Source organism: Procambarus clarkii, chromosome 21 (assembly GCF_040958095.1).
Source record: "Procambarus clarkii isolate CNS0578487 chromosome 21, FALCON_Pclarkii_2.0, whole genome shotgun sequence".
Lineage (NCBI taxonomy): Eukaryota > Metazoa > Arthropoda > Malacostraca > Decapoda > Cambaridae > Procambarus > Procambarus clarkii.
In genome coordinates, this window is record NC_091170.1 from 27,293,544 (window position 1) to 27,314,432 (window position 20,889).

Here is a 20,889-nt window from a genome sequence, read left to right on the forward strand (position 1 = left end):
TGTGTGGGTTGTGATGATGGATTCGTCCTGGTGTTGGGCTGTTTTGGTAGGATAGAAATTTCCGAAGTTTTTGCCTAGATTTTCCTTATTATCTTGCCCCTCTGCGTTCATTAAATTTAAAGGGAGCAATTTTTCAGAATGACGATATAAGAAAATAATTGGAAGATAACATGTAGTATATTAATTTTCGCGTTAGAATTCACCGGCCGCCACGGGGTCTGAGGCTGCTAGACGGCGCTCGTGAACACTTCCTCGCTCATTAAAAATACATTAAACTATACTGAATAAATCCTCGTATTTATTCTTTCTCAATACATTCAAAAGTATAAATGTTCTCTCCTATCACCTTTATTTTCCTCTGTATAATTATGCCACGAATGTGACATAGGTATGGTAAGTGACATAATAACGAATATAATAATGTCAAAATTAGATTTAAAATAAAATTCTGTGGCAGATACAAACGTCTACTGGCGTCATCCATCACTACACTGATAATAAGTGGGGATAAATTATAAAAATAAACAAACATTTCATTCAATTTAACAGAAATAAAGATGCTCGTGGAAATTCTTTATAAACAAACTAAGGATTACGCTCCAGCTGTGGAAATATTCCGGCTGCTTTACCCAACCTTCGCTTAACTGAAGGCATCTCTAAGCCAAGCAGGATCCTCCCAGGAAATAGAATCTGATCCCCTTTTCCTCCTGAGAGGTGGTTTACTGCCGCTTTGAGAGAGAGAGAGAGAGAGAGAGAGACAGAGAGAGAGAGAGAGAGAGAGAGAGAGAGAGAGAGAGAGAGAGAGAGAGAGAGAGAGAGAGAGAGAGAGAGAGAGAGAGAGAGAGAGAGACAAGAGAGAGACAAGAGAGAGAGAGAGTGAGTGTCCCATAGTGTTAGTTTTATATTTTGTAGGGAATTTGACGGTTTATGTTTATTTTTAGGCCAGTTCTGTACACACTATTGCTCTCTATTATGACGGGGAGAGAAGTTTAGTCGGCGGGAAGGAGAAATTTTCTTGATCGGGAGGATAAATTTTTATGATCGAGGATCATTTTTTTCTTGATCGGGATAAATGTTTCTTCATGAGAGATTTTCTTGACGTAGAAAGAGGAGCTTTGTTGACGCGAAGGAGGGGATTTCTTGACGGGGAGAAGATGCTTTCTTGACGGGGAGGTGGAGCTTTTTTGTTAGAAGAGGAAGTATTTTTTTATTGTTAGGAAGGGGCAATTAGTTGTCAAGGTAACAGGGCGGGGCTGCGAAGACGGGAGCTTCATTTTAAGAGGGAAGGATGGTTTGTTGACGGGAGGAATAGAGGTGCATTGATGTGGAGAGGCGAGTGGAGCTGCAGTTTCAGGGGAGAGAAGGGGGGGTGTTAACCTTAATTGGAGGAGGGGATCTGTGCTGCAATAACGGAAGGTAGTAAGGGGTACTACGGTGATGGGGGGGGGTAAGTAAATGAGGCTACGTTAATGGGGAAGGGAAGGAAGGCTACACTGATGGGCAAGCTGAGGCCTGCTGTAACCATTAGCGATATCTATAACCCGGAGCCACAACTGCATTTAATTACAAGTATAAAATTAAATATATTCAACATGTGAATATTAAAAGGTTCTGTTTCAGTTTATTTTGTAATTGTACATTTTTATAACAATTCGGTGTTTTGTATATAAGAATTTATATTAGAACCATTAGATGTAGTACTGAGCGTAATAATACCTGTTAACTAGCAATGTTAACAGAGGTGCATTTTAGTACTTTAACACAGTTACACTGTTATTGGTAGCTGCAAGTTAGAGTAGATTATATTTGGTTAGTTTAGATTTTTTAAATGTTATTCTTATGTTTGTCAGTATCTTATCATAGTGCTGACAATATCCTGCTTACTTGAGCCTCTGGTGTTAGAAGATTAAGTCGACACACAGAAACTCGGGTTTCGTTTGCTTACTGGGATAAAAGTATCCTTTTTTTTCCAGCATCTCGGATGGTCTTCCAGGTCGTCCTGCACTCCCTTTGTAATTCTTGTCTGTTCTCACTCTCTTTATAATATTTTAATCGGCCTTAAGATTTTATATGGACGCATCTGATTCTTAATTTAGGTCATTTACGTAAAATAGAAATATTATTGGTCCTAGAATTCCCCTTATAGTACTCCCCTTGTGTATTTTCTCCATTCTACCGCAACCCTCAATTTCCTTTCAGAGAGGTGCTCTAATGCAATTGAGCACCATCCCCGTTACCCCTACCCGTTTCTCAGCCGTGTATAAAAGTCTCTTTTGTGGAACTGTATCAAATACCTTCTGACAATCCAGGAAGATTTAATCGGCACATCCACCCCTTTCCTCTTTTATTGCTGCGTGTGTTGTTCTGAGCTATTGTCTGTGTCTCAGGGTCTGTCTGTGTGTGTACACTCTCCTAAATGAGATTGTGGGGGTTGAGCTTCGACTCCTTGGTCATTCCTCTCAATTGTCTCAATAATATCTACAGAGCCTACTAAGCTCTATCATACCTATACCTGAAACTGTGTATGGAGTCGGCCTCCATCACATCACTTTCTAGTGCGTTCCATTTATTAACTACTCTGACACTGAAAAAATCTTTCTAACGTCTCTGTGGCTCATCTGGGTACTAAGTTTCCACCATTGTCCCCTTGTTCGTGTTCCACCCGTGCTGAACAGTGTGTCTTTGTCCACCCTGTCAATTTCCCTGAGAATTTTGTAGGTGGTTATTATGTCTCACCTTACTCCTCTATTCTCCAGGGACGTGAGGTGTGTGTCCAGGGACAATGTGTGTGCGCGTGTCTCTTATTTTATTATTCCTGCCGGATCGAACTGTTAGCTCTTTGACCCCGCCTTTCTAACCATCGGTTGTCTAAAATACTGACCACTTTCCTATTTTTTGGTCATATGTACTACATATATTTCTCTAACACACACACGCACACACAATCCTCAGGGGTGCAGCCCGTAGCAGTTGTTGAGCTCCCAGATCCCGCTTTACTGCTAGGGTGAACAGTAGCAGCAAGTAAGACACTCTGCACATATTTGTTTCCCGTCTCGGCAAAATTATGGCAATTTGAACAGCGTCCCGCTAAGGCTAACATGGAACGCTGCATTAAAAAAAACTGTCTGTAACGTGTCTTTAATTAAGTTTTGTGATGGTCAGTGAACGTGGCAGTGTCCAACATAAATTTACATATTGTAGTCCTTCCTCTAGTTATCATACCTTCTTCCCTTGCTGAAGTTTCTGTAGCCTTTTGCACTTTCAGGTCCTACTTTCTTCTCTTATCATTCCTTCATATTTTCTCTTTATAATAACCATTTTATATTCTTTTCTCATTGCTCGGCACCTTCGTACACCTCAGTCACCTTTCTGTGGCATCCTCGCACTTTCTGCCTCCTCAATTGTCACTCATTTTCACCATCTCTACTTCAGCTCTTCTTCCATCTTTATTATTGTTTTAAGTTTAGTTATCCAGAGATATGTAAATATTAAGGAATATTTAGGTAACACTTAACTACATATTACCATATCTACTATTTACAATAATAATTATATACAATAATAATAATTATTATTCTATATTATTGTATTATTTTTATTAGTAGTATTACTTTTCATAATCACTGTAACAACTGTACTTGCACGGAAAGTTTGGAAGCAGGAGGGCGGTGTAGGGTCTTAGAGGAATAGGTTAACAGCCGAAATGAAGAAGAGTTGAAAGGTTTGCCTGAAATCTGCGTCACTTTTTTAAGTTTACAAGGTCCAATGCTTTTAAAACAAGCTTCTGGAGTTGTTTAATTCCCTCTCAGAGTGTCATCAGGGCGGGAATCAAGTCTTAAAAGCTTTTGCAATTATTTCTCTCTCTCGCTTTCTCCTATATTTCTTTTTCTGTGTTTTCCTTCTTTCTCCCTGTCTCTCTCTATCCCTTTCACCCTCTTCCGTTTCTATTCTTGTCCACCTCTACCTTTCCCGGCGTATGTTCTTCATTCTTACCTCTCTTTTCATGTCTGTATACCATTCTCCATTTTCCCCCCCTTCCTTTCTTCCTGTCTCCTTCCTTCTCTCCATCTCTCCTGTGTTTTTCCACACCCGCAAGTTGCCGAACTCATTAATAAGGACCATTTTTCTACCCGACAACACTGCATATTCGTACATATTCTTCCAGTTTTGAAGATATATTTGTATATTAAACATTTATTGCTGACGTTCACCATTGAAATTCATGGAAGGAAAACAGGTTATTGTTGGAGTGCTTACCTTCTCCTCAGTCACGCGCTCTCTCTCTCTCTCGCTCTCTAGCAATTAAGAAAATGGGTTTATTAGGATTGGTGCTAATCTACCCAGTAAAACAACAAGCTAAAAGCTGTTAAACTACATCAGCTAACATGACGTCTAGAAATATATACTTATTGACCTTTTTATTAGTTTTTCTTGAAGAAACAATCGTGTACAGTGATTTAAGACTTGATTTCTGGCATAACTAGATGTTGAGGGGGAAAATGTTGTAGATGTGAGTCAGTCTAGTTATGAATGATCGCAGATGAAGTGATATTCTTGAGAAGGGCACAGCCTGGATGAGACTGTTGATGTCTGAGCGTCGTGTGTTGTGGTGGCCGACTTCTGGTTGTTCACAAAGTTGAGCCAGGTGGGAAAACTGAGAACATTTATACACAACAGTATGTTCAGTGAGAGATCTTTGGCGTTATGGACCATTCCAATCAGAACAAGTCAACGCTAGATATAAGACTTCTCGGACAGTTCTTTACTCTGTCTAGAATTTGCATGATGGGAAGAAGGTCACCTAGGACCGAGGTGCATACTTAAATGAGAGCGACCTTGAACTTCATATAATATTTTTGCAACCGCTACTGTCGAGAAGGTGCAAGATGCACCTAAAGGCGATAAGTTTCTTACCTGCCTTGCTTGTTATGATCGTTGAAGAGCCATTGCAGTCTAGTTATTATCACCTGTGTTTCCTCTGCTGTAAAGGTAACTTGAGATTATATACCCTTGGAAGAATTTCCTGCAAGTAGTTATTAATAAACCTCGTAGTAGCTGATATTTCCTTTCTTGCATATGTAAGGGCTAAATTGAAGTCTTCAGCTCAGGTTGCAGCTTCAGATATCAGGAGTAGCTGATCGCTGCAGACATTCCACGAACAAGATCAAAGGACACTGCCCTGTTGAACACTAACAACAATTGAATAGCTTTTTTATTCAACTTCATCAAGGACAATCCTAAGAGTCAGTTGATGATAATACATTATTAGTTAAAAGATAGAGCTTGAGATACCCAGTATCTGAAACGTGTTCCTTTAACATTCTTCAAAATTTCATAAAATATATTTAAGAAAATGCTGACGATACATAGCCCACAAATTTGAAAATTATGGAATTGACGAAGAATCAGTCCGTCGTGGATCATATTTTTTTTTCTTCCAGGATGGCCCGAAATGTTGCTAGATTTTTGGCTCTAATTTTCAATCCCGCTATTGTGATTCAGTCTTCAAATTGCTGAAACACGGATACTAGCACATCGAGAAGCTTGTACACAACATTAATATACAGTACAGTTTATTGCAAATGTTCCCTTGTTAGCGCTGGCGACAGAGGAATATATTTACTTGTAAGCGAGGGGCAACAAGCACTGTTCGCCTGGCAAAGAGGCCATCAAGCTCTGTTCACTTGATAACGAGAGCTTGTTGCCCTCGTTATCAAGTTAAATTACGCCTTTTTGACCCAAACCATTTAACAGCAAGTAAAAAATGTCATGTAAAAAAAAGTACCACCGGTGAGATGTTTTGAAGGGAATTCAAACTAGCTAAATTTTTATAACAGCTCAGGCGTGACGCCGGACCCTCGCTGCAACCCAAAAATAACATCAGCAACAGTATGATCCAATATAAAAACAAAAATGTTTTCTATACTATCCATCCATAAATAAAAAATTTTTTTAGGTTTCTCCAAAATTAAAGGTTTCAGCCATCTGTTATTCAGCAGGACCCATAAAAAAGGGCACACGTTTTTCTTCGCCTTCTGCCTCTCTCTAACAAAAATATTCCGCCAGTCACTCGTTTTCCTCACTATTTACCACGCTCTACTCGGGAGACGCGGATAAAACTCATATGAAGGAGCTGCCAGTAATCAGGTTTGGGTTCTAACTAGATTGTCTGTCCTCCGTAGCACAGTGTGGGCGGGTCCCTGCTAACACAGTGTGGGCGGGTCCCTGCTAACCCAGTGTGGGCGGGTCCCTGCTAACACAGTGTGGGCGAGTCCCCTCTAACACAGTGGGAGCGAGTCCCCGCCCACTGCCCCTGGTAGTGTTTCACAGGTGACCATTTCATTACAAGAGAGACATTGGCCTGCGGTGAGCGTCTGGACAAGGGTTGGTGAGGCGACCATCCTCCAGGCTGCTCCAGACACACTAGCCAGTTCTTAATGTAATGACAATTCTCGTCTGAAGATCATTGTGGGTGTTGTACTCGGGTAGATTCAGGTCAGTCGTCACTCCTATCAGCTGGTTGTGAGGACGACTGACCCGACTTGCTTAGACAATATGGGGTTGTGTCGTTGGTCGCTAGGAGCATAAACAGTGCTCAGATGGACGCTAGGAGCATAGGCAGTGCTCAGACGGACCCTAGGAACATAGACAGTGCTATTTGCGTTTAGCGGCCCATTCGTATACAGACAGAATGATTGATCGATTCGTGGGTTATAGGTTATAATTATACATGAATAAATCTATTGACAAAAATATATTAGACATACGTGCAATAAATCATATATACGTCGAGTAAGAGATGAAAGAAGTGAGTATGAAAAGCTGCAGAAATGAGAATTAAAAAATCGAGTGAGAAACAGAGATATACAGAAAACGAGACTGAAAGAGAAAAGGAAAGAGAGAGAGGACATTAATTACTCTGTCAGCTACACTGAAAAGTGAGAGAATTGGGAAGGCAATAATTTAGAGGGACAGAATTTTAAGTGTTGAAGAGAGATAGAGAGAGAGAGAAAGAGAGAGAGAGAGAGAGAGAGAGAGAGAGAGAGAGAGAGAGAGAGAGAGAGAGAGAGAGCGAGAGAGCGAGAGGTTTATATTTTATATAACTATTTTCTCAAGCATTCGTGTGTAACTGCTTCCTCTGCTCATGTGGCGACAACATAAAAAGCTGTTTCACATAAAAAACGGCTAAGCAGAGCCCTAAAGGCTGCAGGAGACAAGATGTATCCCACAGAACTAACACCCCATAGTACCCTCTGTGGCCAACACTAACGCCCCCATAGAACACTTAAGACTCAGTACACACACCAAGAGGGGTGTGAGCGAGGCAGTGCATCATGCTGAGGGCTCTGGTCCTTCCGGGATCTTCAGTCGAGTCTTACAGCATCTGGAGGCCAGGAAGGGGTAGATGTGGAGACCTTACATCGAGATCTGATCATACACGTCCCTGGCTTCCTGATTTACATAATGTTCAGGACACTTCAAAATGGTTGTGCTAAGTAGGTGTTAAGATGGCCCTGAGAGCCTAAAGGTTGCCTGTTTGAACCTTTATAAGGAGCGTAGAGTGTACCAGGTTCTCGAGACGACATTTCGCACGCTATACAAATTGTTTTGCTCTATACATAACTTTTTATATATTAGCGGTAATTATTTGATGCTAAGAATTCCAGTAATAAATATTAGACTTTATAACTAAGGCGTTAGAATTAAACAATCATTTTAAATGCGCATATGAAGAATTTGACGCTAGATTCGTGCTGAACACCTCTCCTCCAGATAATTGAGAGCTTAACCACCTAGTGATTCTTATGAGAAGAAACTGATGCAAAATTTGTCGTTTCTGAAGGAGATAAATTTAGCAAAATATTTATGGCAAGAACTCAGTCTAAAATGTAACTCTCCTACTCTGTGAGAAATATGCACTCAAAAACCGTTCTTGAGAGGCAATCTACCATTCGGTGCAAAATAATAATTAGAGCGGACAGTTTTCTTCAAGTATGTTTAGAAAGCCGTGAAGAATTCCTGATAAAGCTCTTCCAGAGTTAGTTTTGCACGAGGAGAGCTGCAATTCACTTTACGAAATGTATAACTTTATTAATTGTCTTGCAGATGAGGTGACAGAAGCCGAAATTTTTCTCTCCAGCTCGTTTAATTAAGGAGCGTTGCCCTGGCGTCATTAGCACGGAGAGGATCATTAGTCAAGGCGATGACGTAGGCTAATAGCTCGTTACAATGTGGCCGAAATTAGAGTAACGTAAATATTATGGTTTCATATCTACGAAGGAATTTCTTAGAAATATGATGGTTGTAATAATTACTTATCTGGCAAATAGGAAATATTTGATACTTGTTTAACAACATAAATAAAAAAACTGTTACAAAATAATTCATAATACAGATCTCATATCGTGATGTAAAAAGATAATATTTACTTCTACACATACACGAGCACAAATACACATACGAGCTTTCACAAGCAACAGCTTAAGTCATATATATAAGAGTTATCAATCACACCTGGAATTTCTAAGAGTAGAGAGAAAAATAATAGGACAGTTAAAGTCTTTTCCCCTCCCTCTCCTCCTTTATCCACCCCTCCTCTACCCTCTTCTCCCTCCCCCCTCCTCAAAATCTGACGACCCCCCCTCCCAAACATTACAGAAGGCGCCACTTCGAGGAAGCCTCGGGTCAGAGCCGCTTCCAAGGAAACGCCATAAGTGAGTTATGGTTTTTATCTCGTCCCCAGGAGACAAGGAGTCTCCAGTCCTCCCTCCGCCACTCAACCCAGAGTCCGGCTCTCATGGTCCACGTTATCGGGAGCCTGGTGATAAGTTGTATAATTAACAATGTTAGAATTATGTTAGAATAATTGATTTAGAAATTACAATAATACTGTCAGTAACAGTAATAAGAGTGTATTATTGAACACGATGCGTTTGTTCAAGAAGAATTATTTATAATTATTATTTTTAATGGATCTCCTCCTTGTCCCAGTGTTTAGCCTTTAGTCTATATCTTTCATTTCTTTCTCTTCCCTGTCTATGTTTATCTTTATCTCTCTCATTTAATCTTTATAAAGAGCTAAAGCGGAAAAAAAGAGATAATCCTTACCATTTTTTATCTCAGGCTAATTTTTCATTTCTCTCAATTTCTCCCTGTCACTTCCTTGTCGTTCCAATTTGTCGATTAATGTTTTATTCAGTTTCGTTTTACCGCTTATCTGTTTTTTGTCTCTTACCCTTTCTCTTTCCCCCTATGTCATTTCATATCCCCATTCCGGAAACATTTAAGTTTCACTTCAGCCACTCTGAACCCCTTCATGAAAATGTTGACTTCCGTATATCGTGAATCACGCGCACTAGCACGATAAGCATCTTTAGCTTATCTGCCCTCGTCTTGCTGTGATTGCCAAGTTTAACACTTATAAATACTGTACTAACTTTGTTTTCTGTAGGTTCCTTATGTAAATGTATGGGAAGTCAAGAAGTTGCATGTTAGTGTGGAATGTAATAATGGTATGATGTTCCGGTCTAGTAACAGATTGCCTGGAACTGAAATCTAACCAATTAGGGAGGGATGAAATTTAGAGAGCCAGATTTGGGCTCAACTGATGGAAGAGAGCCACAGAGAGTTGAGGCTGGCGGCCTGGATAGTGGCAGCTTTCATTCTAGTCATGAGCAGGGACACAACGTCACAGTTGTGACTGTAGCAGGCGACCTTTAACTAACAATTAGAATATCGTAGCACAGCAGTAGCATCACTGAAGAGCATACATTGCACGTTGTGCCTCACAGCTTCGTCTTTAGAAAGGGAGAATGAAGACGGTGTTAGACATCAACAGTCAATATATAAGAGTTAAGTTGGACGATAGCTTGGTGTTGCACGTGATTCATCTGTTGGTTTGAATTGTTGTCTGCGTTTTGAAGAATTCCCACTACTGATAAAAATACCACATAGTCGAGAAAAAGCCTACTCGTCTACCAAGGGGTTGACCAGATACAAATGCACAATAAAATCTGAAACGACGGTATTAGGATCTTATGATTTAAATTCAATCCACAGCGTGGAATGAATTATTTTATTTATATAAATACGATTTCATAACAGCTGTGGGTAGTCAACTAAGCATACCGCCAGGGTACATGTGATGCTTTGTTTGACCTTTGCTTACAATTAGCAAATTTGCCCAATAATTCCCAATCACTGACTTTCGGCACCTTAACAATGGCAAAGTTTGATTACTTAGCTGACGATAATCTGATCTTTGTGATGTAACACCAGATTATACTTACGTTCGTTATGCATTCAGAGAGATATTTATTTTGCAACAGCGGTGTATTCCAGCCACATTATTCTGTTGTGTATTCAGAGGTAAATTATATTTTTGTTATGACACTTAATAAAAAACAGGTATAACTGCGAGGTATGAGCTATGAGGAAAGGCTACAGGAATTAATCCTAAAGTCACCTGTATAGAGGAAAACGAAAACGGTTGACATGTGATTACACATAAAACATTAAGATGATAAAGACAGTTCTGGCGGGTTATAGCCAACAGTGCCGGGTCTAATAATCGCAACACAGACACGCTTGGGAATGTTTCCTTACACCCAAGGCATCTGTTCAATTAGCAATAAATAGGTACTAGGAATAAGGCCACTGTTGATGGTTGCATCCTGAGAAAGGTTGCCAAATGAATATCTGGATAAATCTAACAGGTTCCCGACCACTGACAATAGGCAACCACTGGGGGTGGACCCAGACAACTGGAACACATCTGAACACTAAGAACCTCAGTAAGCTGCAAGAAATTTAAAACTAATTTGTTTTAAGTGTCAGATTTGTAAATATATGGAATGAAGATGGACATTAAGAGCCACACTGTATATTGCTTGCAGTGTAGATATGACAGTGCCAAAAGGAGGGGGGGGGGGGTTCCAGAACCTCTGTAACAGTGAGCCGAGCTTGAGAAGCAGGTACCAATAGTTGAGCATCAACAAACACAAGCACTACAAGGTGATTGCACGCAAACACACACGCTCAAATACGTACTCACTTAAACACACAAATGCTATTTCGTTTCGCAATTTTTGTTTTGATGCTTTGAATTGGGAGGCAAGAGCACTGACACTGAATGTCAATTGGTTAGAGAGAAGACCATCATACTCTCCACGTATTCAAGCCAATACTAAATGCCTCACTCAAGTTTTTTTATTTTTCGAATTCGCGGAGATCGACCAACATGTGGCCAAAGGGCCGTGTGTGTGTGTGTGTGAATGTGTGTGTGTGTGTGTGTGTGTGTGTGTGTGTGTGTGTGTGTGTGTGTGTGTGTGTGTGTGTGTGTGTGTGTGTGTGTATGTGTGTGTGTACTCATTTATTTATACTCGGCTAGATCTGTTTGGAAAATTGAGCTTCATCTCTTGGACCCGTTATTCCAGCAGCCAGACATCTAATGCAATGAGTGCCGACCTACAAGTCTCTTATTAAGTCTACATTTAACATTGTCGATGGAATTGTCTTTCCCTCCCTCCTCGTCTACTTTATTTCATTTGTCAACTTCTCTTCCACAACTGACGTATACTCTCTCATTTTGGTATGCATGGTAAACATGTGTGTCTGTAGCTTCCTCTCCTGCCACTGGTATTCCTTGAATCAAATTATTCCTTTTCCTCCTTGAAAATTCCCTTTTGGTATTTTATATCTCTACAATGTTTCATTTGTCTATTTTACAGCGTCGATAGATCCAGCTCCCATAACTAAATTTCCTGCTCCATCCCCCATCATCCTAGAACCATCCATGGGGGGTCAAATTTTGTGTATATATAACATTTTCTTTGTGTTTTTTTGAGACTGAGGCTTCCCGTCGGTATGCAAATTCTAACACTTTTCACGTAGGTGGTATGCAGTGTCCTAAATGCCTCTTTACAGAGGTTTTTAAGGCTACTCTGTTATTTGCTAGTTTCAAATATATTGTTGACACACTTATTTGTGCCTTTCGGGTTAGACTTGGGAGGCCTGAGTGTTTGTATATGTTTCCATGTATTTTTACTAAACGTATTTATATATATGTATGTATATATATATATATATATATATATATATATATATATATATATATATATATATATATATATATATATATATATATATATATATATATATATAATTTTAGTTGCCCTTTATTGTGTCTTCCTGGAAAGTTGAAGGACGAGCTAATAATTTCAGAGATAAACAGAAGTTGAAATTTAATCAATTGGCGCGGAGCACAAATAAAAAAAATTAATAATAATGAATAAGCTAACACGAACGTAGTCCAATGTGTTTGGTTCTCACGTGTAGGGCGGTTCCTGCCGTGTCCGCACATTTACCGTTCAGGAAAGTTAGTAATAGATGCTCGCGCAATATTTTACGCAGTCTTCCTGCTTCCCGCTAATCGCAATGGATCTTTCCTCTTGAATTGTACTCGTGAGGAAAACGCGTTTAGGCGTCGCTCATTGATCTGGGTCGCCAGCTGTTGTTCTTCTCACCCCGTTGTGCTTCTTCTGCTCCCCTCCCCACCCCCTCTCTCTCTCCCTCCCTTCCCCCCCCTCTCTCTCCCCTCTCTCCCTCTCTCCCTTCCCTCTCTCTCCCTTCCCTCTCTCTCCCTTCCCCCTCTCTCCCTCCTCCCTCTCTCTCTCTCTCTCTCCCTCCTCCTCCCTCTCTCTTTAGTGCGATTAGTGTGATATATAAAGTCAGTGTTCTCACCCCTCATTTCGTAAAACATAACTTGGTCGTTGAGTAACTGGTCTTCTGTTATCTGTCGTTTCCTGTGTCATCAGTCATGTACTCAAGCAGTGGCCAATATGTATACTTTTGTACTATAAGAGGAAACATTTTTTGTATGAAGCATTTATAGCAATTTTCTATTTTATATTGGTATTCACCTATAAATTTGCATCCAAACTTCACTTTTAAAGGCTCAAAGTGAAAAAAAATTCTGAAGCCAATATTTGTTATCTATTGACAATAATTATGCTGCCGCATTGCACTGTATGTTTTTACAGGTATGACCGAGTTCAATAACAATTAGGTTACATTTGTAAATATCGACTTTTTATTCACAAATTAATTTAACAACAAATTAATTCAAATAAAATACCCCGTTCTTATTTGGCTATGATGGATAATGTGCTCTATTAGGACCAACAAACAACAGAGACAGATACAAATTAAAGATATTCCTTTCTTTGTCATATTTTGACAAGTTTAAAAATACTAGCAGAGAGAGGGGGGGGGGTATGACGCCCGAAACAGCTGTACACCAATAATATCAGCAGGAAGAGGATGACAGCCATTCTTCTGGAAATATAATAGTATTGCTTCCTTGAGGCGTATAATGGAACTCTCGTTCGCGTTACATTCAAATATGGAATCGGATTCTCACTAAACTTTTTAGAAATTGTCCTCACGCCCGGGACTGTTCTGTTAGGAATGTAATCGCAACAATAATACACCATTCGCGAATGGCGCATATTAAATTTATATTATATATATTTATATTAATATATATATATATATATATATATATATATATATATATATATATATATATATATATATATGAGAGAGAGAGAGAGAGAGAGAGAGAGAGAGAGAGAGAGAGAGAGAGAGAGAGAGAGAGAGAGAGAGAGAGAGAGAGAGAGAGAGAGATGCAGCTGATCTCTGGGTATTTTATAAGGTCCACACAACACACGCTTAACACACCAAGTAGCTCCCTCGAGAACAACACACCAAGTAAAAGGTGTGACACATGTTCCCATGTTTGGACAAAGCAATTTCGGCGGGCACGTCATCAGGAATACACGAAACTATTAAACGCATTTCAGCAACAGGTTGGGGACCAAAATATACTGTCGCTTAAAATGTACAAACTATTTTAAATAACAGGCTAATACTCGCATTTGCTACTGATAAATATCGTAGTTTTAGCTTGCAAACTTCAAAGTAAACTCTACCTAGATCATTTAAAACAATACAACAAATTATAATACCACTGTTACCACAAAAAACATAAATAACTTTCGCCTTGTGTAAAAATTCTTCCCATTTCTCCAGAAAACGGAAAATATGTGAAGAAGTTCTATCTCCAAGTCCAAACTCCAAGTAATAATATATTTTGGTGAATATATTTTTTTATTTATTTTTATTTGACATTGCTCCGATTTCCATCAGAATCAACGGGTTTTCTCAAATTTTGCATTAATTATTCCCTCTTCCACATTTTTTAGCCAGATTTCAAATATTTTTAATTCTAGCTCCAGCATCCTGATTTTAAATATTGGAATCAAATTCTAAAACTGTACAGGTATTCTGTTTCAATTCTTTTTTCAAGATTCAAATTCAAATATATATTTCTAGTGAGCATATTGTAATTCCAAAAGGAAATTTTAATGTATTTTAATACAACCTTCCAGTTTTATATTCTATTTACAATATCATTTGAATTTCCTGTATTTAATAATTCAATTATAATAATCTGGTTCAATTATTCGGAGCTATCTTTTTTCCCATTTTTCTGAAACTTTTTTTTCAAACTTGTCGAGGTAGCTTCAGGGTTCTGGTCAGTTTCATGTGAATATTTGTATTATTTATATAATCAATTCAACTCTTTGCATGTATATTTACTTTTTGCTTACTGTTTGTAAGTTCTGTAAAGTTTAATTTTGTATTTGTGTTGCTTTTTTTAATAGTTATATTTAGTTAAATAGTTTTGTTAACTTTTTTTTTTAGTTTGGTATATACGTTACATATTTATTATATTTGCACAGTAGTTTGCTTGTTTGGAATTCTAAGTAAGAGTCAAATTTCTAATTTAGTTTTTGTGAAATTACATTTTATTAATTTGTATTATTGGTGAATGTAGCTATGTCGTGTCTAGTAAACTTCCTTTCCAGCAGACATCTGGTTGATGGTAAGGAAGTTGAACTTGGTTTCTATTTCAACATTTTCTCCAGTTTCAGTTCCCTCTTTAACTCTGTTTTCTCTCAATTTATAGTTTTCTTTGCATCTTTACTTCTCAATCCATAACTTCAGCTACATTTATCTCTCTATATCAACTTATTTCCTATTTTACTCATTATATTTATGACGAGGATAGGTCACTTACTCCTCTGATTTCTCGGCTATTTAAAAAGATTTCTCGGCTAATCGGCTTAACACCTATCGACGGTAAATTGTTTTAATCTATAACCGTAAACACCACTCACTCACCTATATTAGTTTAATAAAGGGGCATAACATTGACTCACCAAGAACCGTTTATGTTAAAACAATTGACTCTTATTTTTCCCAGCATATTTCAAGCAGTTGAATGTGAACAGAATTGCGACAATATACAGTATCAAAGCATTTGATTCTATATATCCGGCGCGTGGAATTGATGTGGGTGGTGGGCAGGTTAAGTGGGATTTGGACTTGGTTATTACAAAAGATGCGAAGGCTTAGCATAAATGCAGCAATATCCCAGTTAGAGTTGTTTCTAGTGGGGTATCTAAGGGGCATGTCCTGGGACTCCTGTTGCTTAATATATAAATGATTTGGACACGGTGTTGAACAGCATGATTAGCAAATTTGCATATGAAACTGAGTGGAAATAAATTTAGAAGAATGTTGAAATTCATTACAAGATCACTAAAATGCCCATTTAAAATTTACGAAAGTTTAATGCTTACACTTACAGGGATCTGAGCCTGGGCGTTGATAGATGTCTGCGGGAAAGTGTTAAAACTTTGTAATAAATATTTATCGCAAAAATTTTGAGTTATGATCAGCAGAGATAGGCCAAAAAAATCGATGTATAATGATCGATTTAAGGCAAATACGAAACCGAAATTTCTATCTGGAATCGTTAATAATAATATGTAAAATGCTTTTGTTTGTATTACCCTTGTTAAACCCTATTTATATAATGCTGTAAAATTTGTGTACTGTACTATACAGTAGACATAAATTTACTTGAACGTGCACAGGTAAGGTTAATTCAGATCATTCTAAGAATTAAAAACCTCCCTTGAAGAGAACTTAAGAACACTGTTTTAAATTATCTATTAAGGAGAAGAGGAAGGGGAAGACACGAGAGAAACATTCATATGTATCGGGTGAATAATAAGTGGAATATTTACAGGAGTCTAAATATATGGAGAACGAAATGGAATACGAACCATAAGGATACGAATTGGAAAAAAAATTAGACGATTTATTAAAGATCTTGGTAAATGCCGGGGTGGGAATTAGATTTTTGGGAAACACCACCTGCTAACATAATAGACATGGAATTCCTAGATTGTTTCAAGCATAGTTTGATAGACTAATAGGAGTAGTCTATCAGAGACAGTATCCCTCTTCTAAACCCACTCATCCTTCTACTCCATCCATCTTATCACCACCCACTCCGTCAACCATTATCCCACCACCACCACCACCATCTCGTCCCTCCCCCTCTTCCTTCCCCACCTAAGGTATCATCCATCCCACCTCCATCACGGGTCCTCCCGGACCACGGGGAGGGTTCGCCATACGCATCTGGGATAACGTCAGCCAAAATCCAATTTAGGTTGAGCGAGTTTTTACTCCACATGGAAATATAGCGTTGTGCTCGCCTTCTCACGTCGTCTTTACCTGTTTTGCTAATGAAAAAAATTATGTATTTGTAATTTGGATATGCAAATGACTCATTTTTTGGTGGATATTGAGGTGATCTCATAGGTTTTGTTTGTATAAATGAGCACCACTAGGATATTGATCTGTTAGAAACGTTAAAGACTATCCATCTTTTCTTATATACATAAATCCCAGGGATGAAGCAGCTGACCCCAGCGTCTGCCCGTCCACAGAGTGCAACAGGAACTACTCCGGCAGCGTCGGCAAGACGTACGAGCTGCAGGTGCACTGGCCGCTGGAGACCAAGAAAACCCCAGTGTGCAACCTGACCTTGGTGGCTGCCGGCGGCTTACACGGGGACCTCATCCAGCTGGCCTTCCACAAGTTCTCTCTGGGCAAGTTCAACTCCCACACGGACCGTGGGTGTCCTCACGGCCACATGCAGATCATCGAGGACCAGAGGAAGTACAGGTCGGTACTTCATGCGGCCACTACTATTATTGCTTATTATATTAATACAATTATTTATTATTGATCAATATTATGAAGTGCTGTTATTAGTCGTGTAATAAAAACTAGTTAATATAATAGCCAAGTGTTGGGGTGTATCTGAAATAGTATGAGTGTAAATGCTAGTTCTTGTTAATGTTAGAGTACTCGGCGTTTATGTGTTCTTGTATGTGGCGTAGGTTTGTTCAAGCATGTGTGTGTATATGTGACGAGCATGAGTAAATGCATGTGAGATCCATGTGTGTGGCATGCAATTGTATAATATATATTATATATATTATATATATATATATATATATTATATATATATACATATATATATATATATATATATATATATATATATATATATATATATATATATATATATATATATATATATATATTATCATATAATCTGTGGTACGGATGTAGACATGGATATAGCGTATGCGCCTGCGTGTAACTAAGAATTAAGGGAAGGTATATTTGCTATTTGTGTCTACAAAATCGAGCTATTTGCTTTTGGACCCCACAATTCTGACTAATCTATTTTCCCTCTATTATATCTACTACATATAAACTACTCTAACACAAACACACACTCACATATCCATTCATCCCCAGGAATCAGCCTGTAGCAGCTGTCTATCTCCCTGGAACATATTTACTAGGTGAGCAGAGGCATCAGGGTGAATGAAAATCTATCCATTTGTTTCTACCTCGGCAGGGAATCGATCCCAGGCCCTTAGAACTACAACCTCCGAATGCTGTCCACTCAGCCGTGAGGCCCCCAACTCTGATACTGTGAGCACACACATTATGTGTGTGCGTGTCTGTGTGTGTTATTATCTAAAGCTTCAGTGGCCGTCAGACAACAGGTCGGAGAAATCCAAATCGACGCAGATCACAGCTGATTAATATCAGTGTGACAGGGTTCTGATGCAATTATGTTGGCTTGTAACCGGTGCAATATTGTCTCACACACACACACACACACACACACACAAACACCTCTGTCTCACCTTTCTCATCCTCTACGCGAGCCTATCAGCCTATACCATGTTCTATGTCTCTGATTCCACTCATCTCTGAGTCCTTCAAATTTGTCTGTATGTCTGTATCTGTCCCTATGTCTGTCTCTCACCGTCAGTGACTCCTAGTGATAGCGTGTGTCCTAGCGTTTCTCACGTCAAACTGGGAATAATATAGTGAATTGTGGTACTCGGAAAATCCATTATCAAAATACAATGCACACATTGCACTGTGCTTAAGGAATTATTTATCCCTTTTATCTATACAAAATTACTCTCGGGGAGTATTTGGGGTTATTGGATTTGTTACTTTTTGATATCAGAAAGGTCGACAATAACAAATGTTATTCAAATTATTCAATAGATAAATTTAGAAAGTTCAGAGGTGGATGTTAACAATGGAAAATGAGATGCTTACTCAAACCACTGCTTACAGATATTGTGTGGATAGACGAGACCAGGATACCTCTCTCTTCATTCATTCCAGCTCATATTATTGAGTCATTAAGAATTATTGAGACGCAATATTTGTGATTCTGTCAGTTCAAATAATGGATAGTTTGCCGCAGGAGCAAGTGTCTCGGAAGTTCGCTTTCCAAAAGAGAACTTAACTGGCAAGTTATAAGAGGATTCACTCATGGGATGGAGGAAGAAGAAAGGAAATAAAAGGATGGAGGTGAGAGCAAAGTTGGAAGAAGAAAGAGATAGGCAAAGAAGAAAAAATAAATAAAAATATGATTTACAAGAAAAGGACAAGCAGGAAAAGGAGAGAAAGTGGGTCAGACGATAAAGGAACAATAAATAGGAAACCAAGAACGGAAGAATTAAGTAAAGGATAATGAAGTACAGAAGTAAATAAGGAGCCAATGAAACAAAATATGGAGGGGGTAAACAAGTCGGCAAGGAGAGCCTCCAAGGAAATGTTAAGCGAAGGGAGGAGAGAAGACAAATGATCTTTCCCAAAAGTTTAGAAAAGATTGTCGGGATTCAATTGTTGAGGTGTTTGGAGTTTCTTATGTGGGTTTTTATACGGCATCCACCATCTCTACGGCCGTCGGCCAACACTGCATCATGTTTCTTAAAGCTTCAAGACTTGTGACAACTCTTTGTTGCCGGCCAGTTCCACAAGTTTTGTGCCTCCATTACTGTATATTTATATCGGAACTATTCATAGGTCTGGCAACATTCTAGGGAGATCTAGACAAGCTACAAGAGTCTTACCTGCTAATATAAATCTCTTGCATTATATGCAAGAGATCTGTCAACACTGCAAAGTCTGGCAACACAACAAGCTATCTGCCAACATTGCGAGAAGTCTGTCAACTCCACAAGATGCCAGCCAACACTACATAACGTTTGCTAGCGCTACAAGAGGTCCACCAACACTAGAAGAGTTTCGTCAGAAGTAAAAAAAAAAATTCAAATCGTCCAGGAAACAGTGAGGTAAAATATTAAATTTCAGTTTAAAATTGCAAACTAGTAATTAAATTAGTTTGGTCAATAAACAGTAAAATTCTGTGCAAATATAAGTGACGAACTGCAGTCTCCTGACAGCCCATCACACAACCTCTCCCCTCCCCCCTCTCCCTTTCTCCCCTTACCCCTTCCATCTTACACTTCCCGTCACATCTTCCCCCTTATCCCCTCCGCATCACCCTTCCCCCTTTTCATCTCACCCCCCCCCTCCCTCCAACACCCCTTTCTTACCCTCGAAAGCAAATACGAAATAAAATATTTGCAATCGACGACAGTCATCACTCGGTGAATATAAAGGTCAGGGGGTCACAAGTAAAAGGTCAGGGGTCACAAATGAGAGGTCAGGGGTCACAAGTAAGAGGTCAGGCAGGGGTCATGATGCATTATTATAATGGCACTGCCAACTTACTCTCCGTCCAGAGGTTGCTGTTCATGTGTTCATGTTTAGCCTGCATGTGTATCTGCTCAGTACGAACAGCTGCTCAGTGCAATCAGTTCCCCAATATGCGCATTTGCACAGCACATGCAGGTCTCGAGTGCAGAGCTACGGGATGAGGTTAAGAGAAATAAATCTTATGCCACAAGAGTAAAAATAAGAAGAGACGACTTAGATGTATGATATTCTAAGGTGATCGGATAAGATGATCATGAAATTGTTCTAAATTGAACAAATTAAATCAAGATGTCACAAGTGAAAACTAAATAATTTAAAGGGTTTAAAAGAGATGCAAAAGAGTGCTGGGTCGGTGTGCGAATTGTGGATAGGTGGAATGTACCGAGAGAGGAGTAACAAAGACAGAAAACAATAACAAATCTCCGTATCAGATATGACAAGTCTTGAAGAATTGAAAGTAGAGCACCAACACATTCCATCAAGAGTAGAGGCGGGCCCAGGAGATATTACTTCCAACCTGCCAGCACTATAAGGGTAAGGACGCATGCTCGAACACCTCTGACACAGAAGCAACGTTCAAAATCAGAACTATTAGACTAAGAATGTAGGACAAGTAGAAATAAGACAAACGTGAGCTCGAGAAATGTCAAGTAAGATTTTTTTCAGAATGAAACTTAAAAAAATATGAAACACACTACAGAATTTGTTACTGCAATATCTTCATAAACAACTTCAACATAAAATATAAGAAGGAAACGTGTGGAGTCTTTGTATGATATCCCAGGTCGAAAAGGAGGTGGCCAGAAGCCAGCGCTCAACCTTCTGCCACGTGTAGAAGATTACGTGTTGGAGAGTTCTCCT

The 20,889-nt window shown here is 39.0% G+C and overlaps 1 protein-coding gene across 2 annotated transcripts in view; it reads left to right on the plus strand.

Moving 5' to 3' along the window:
• The window catches only part of LOC123760673 (uncharacterized), a 231,305-nt gene that overhangs the window by 198,664 nt on the left and 11,752 nt on the right, over positions 1 to 20,889 (plus strand). The window contains exon 3 of one of the 2 annotated variants that reach the window (XM_069328223.1): positions 16,831 to 17,106. In XM_069328223.1, the coding sequence (XP_069184324.1) occupies positions 17,075 to 17,106 (32 nt within the window). In that variant the 5' untranslated portion in view covers positions 16,831 to 17,074. The remainder of the gene's footprint in view (positions 1 to 16,830; positions 17,107 to 20,889) is intronic. The other variant, XM_069328222.1, reaches the window with a different exon arrangement.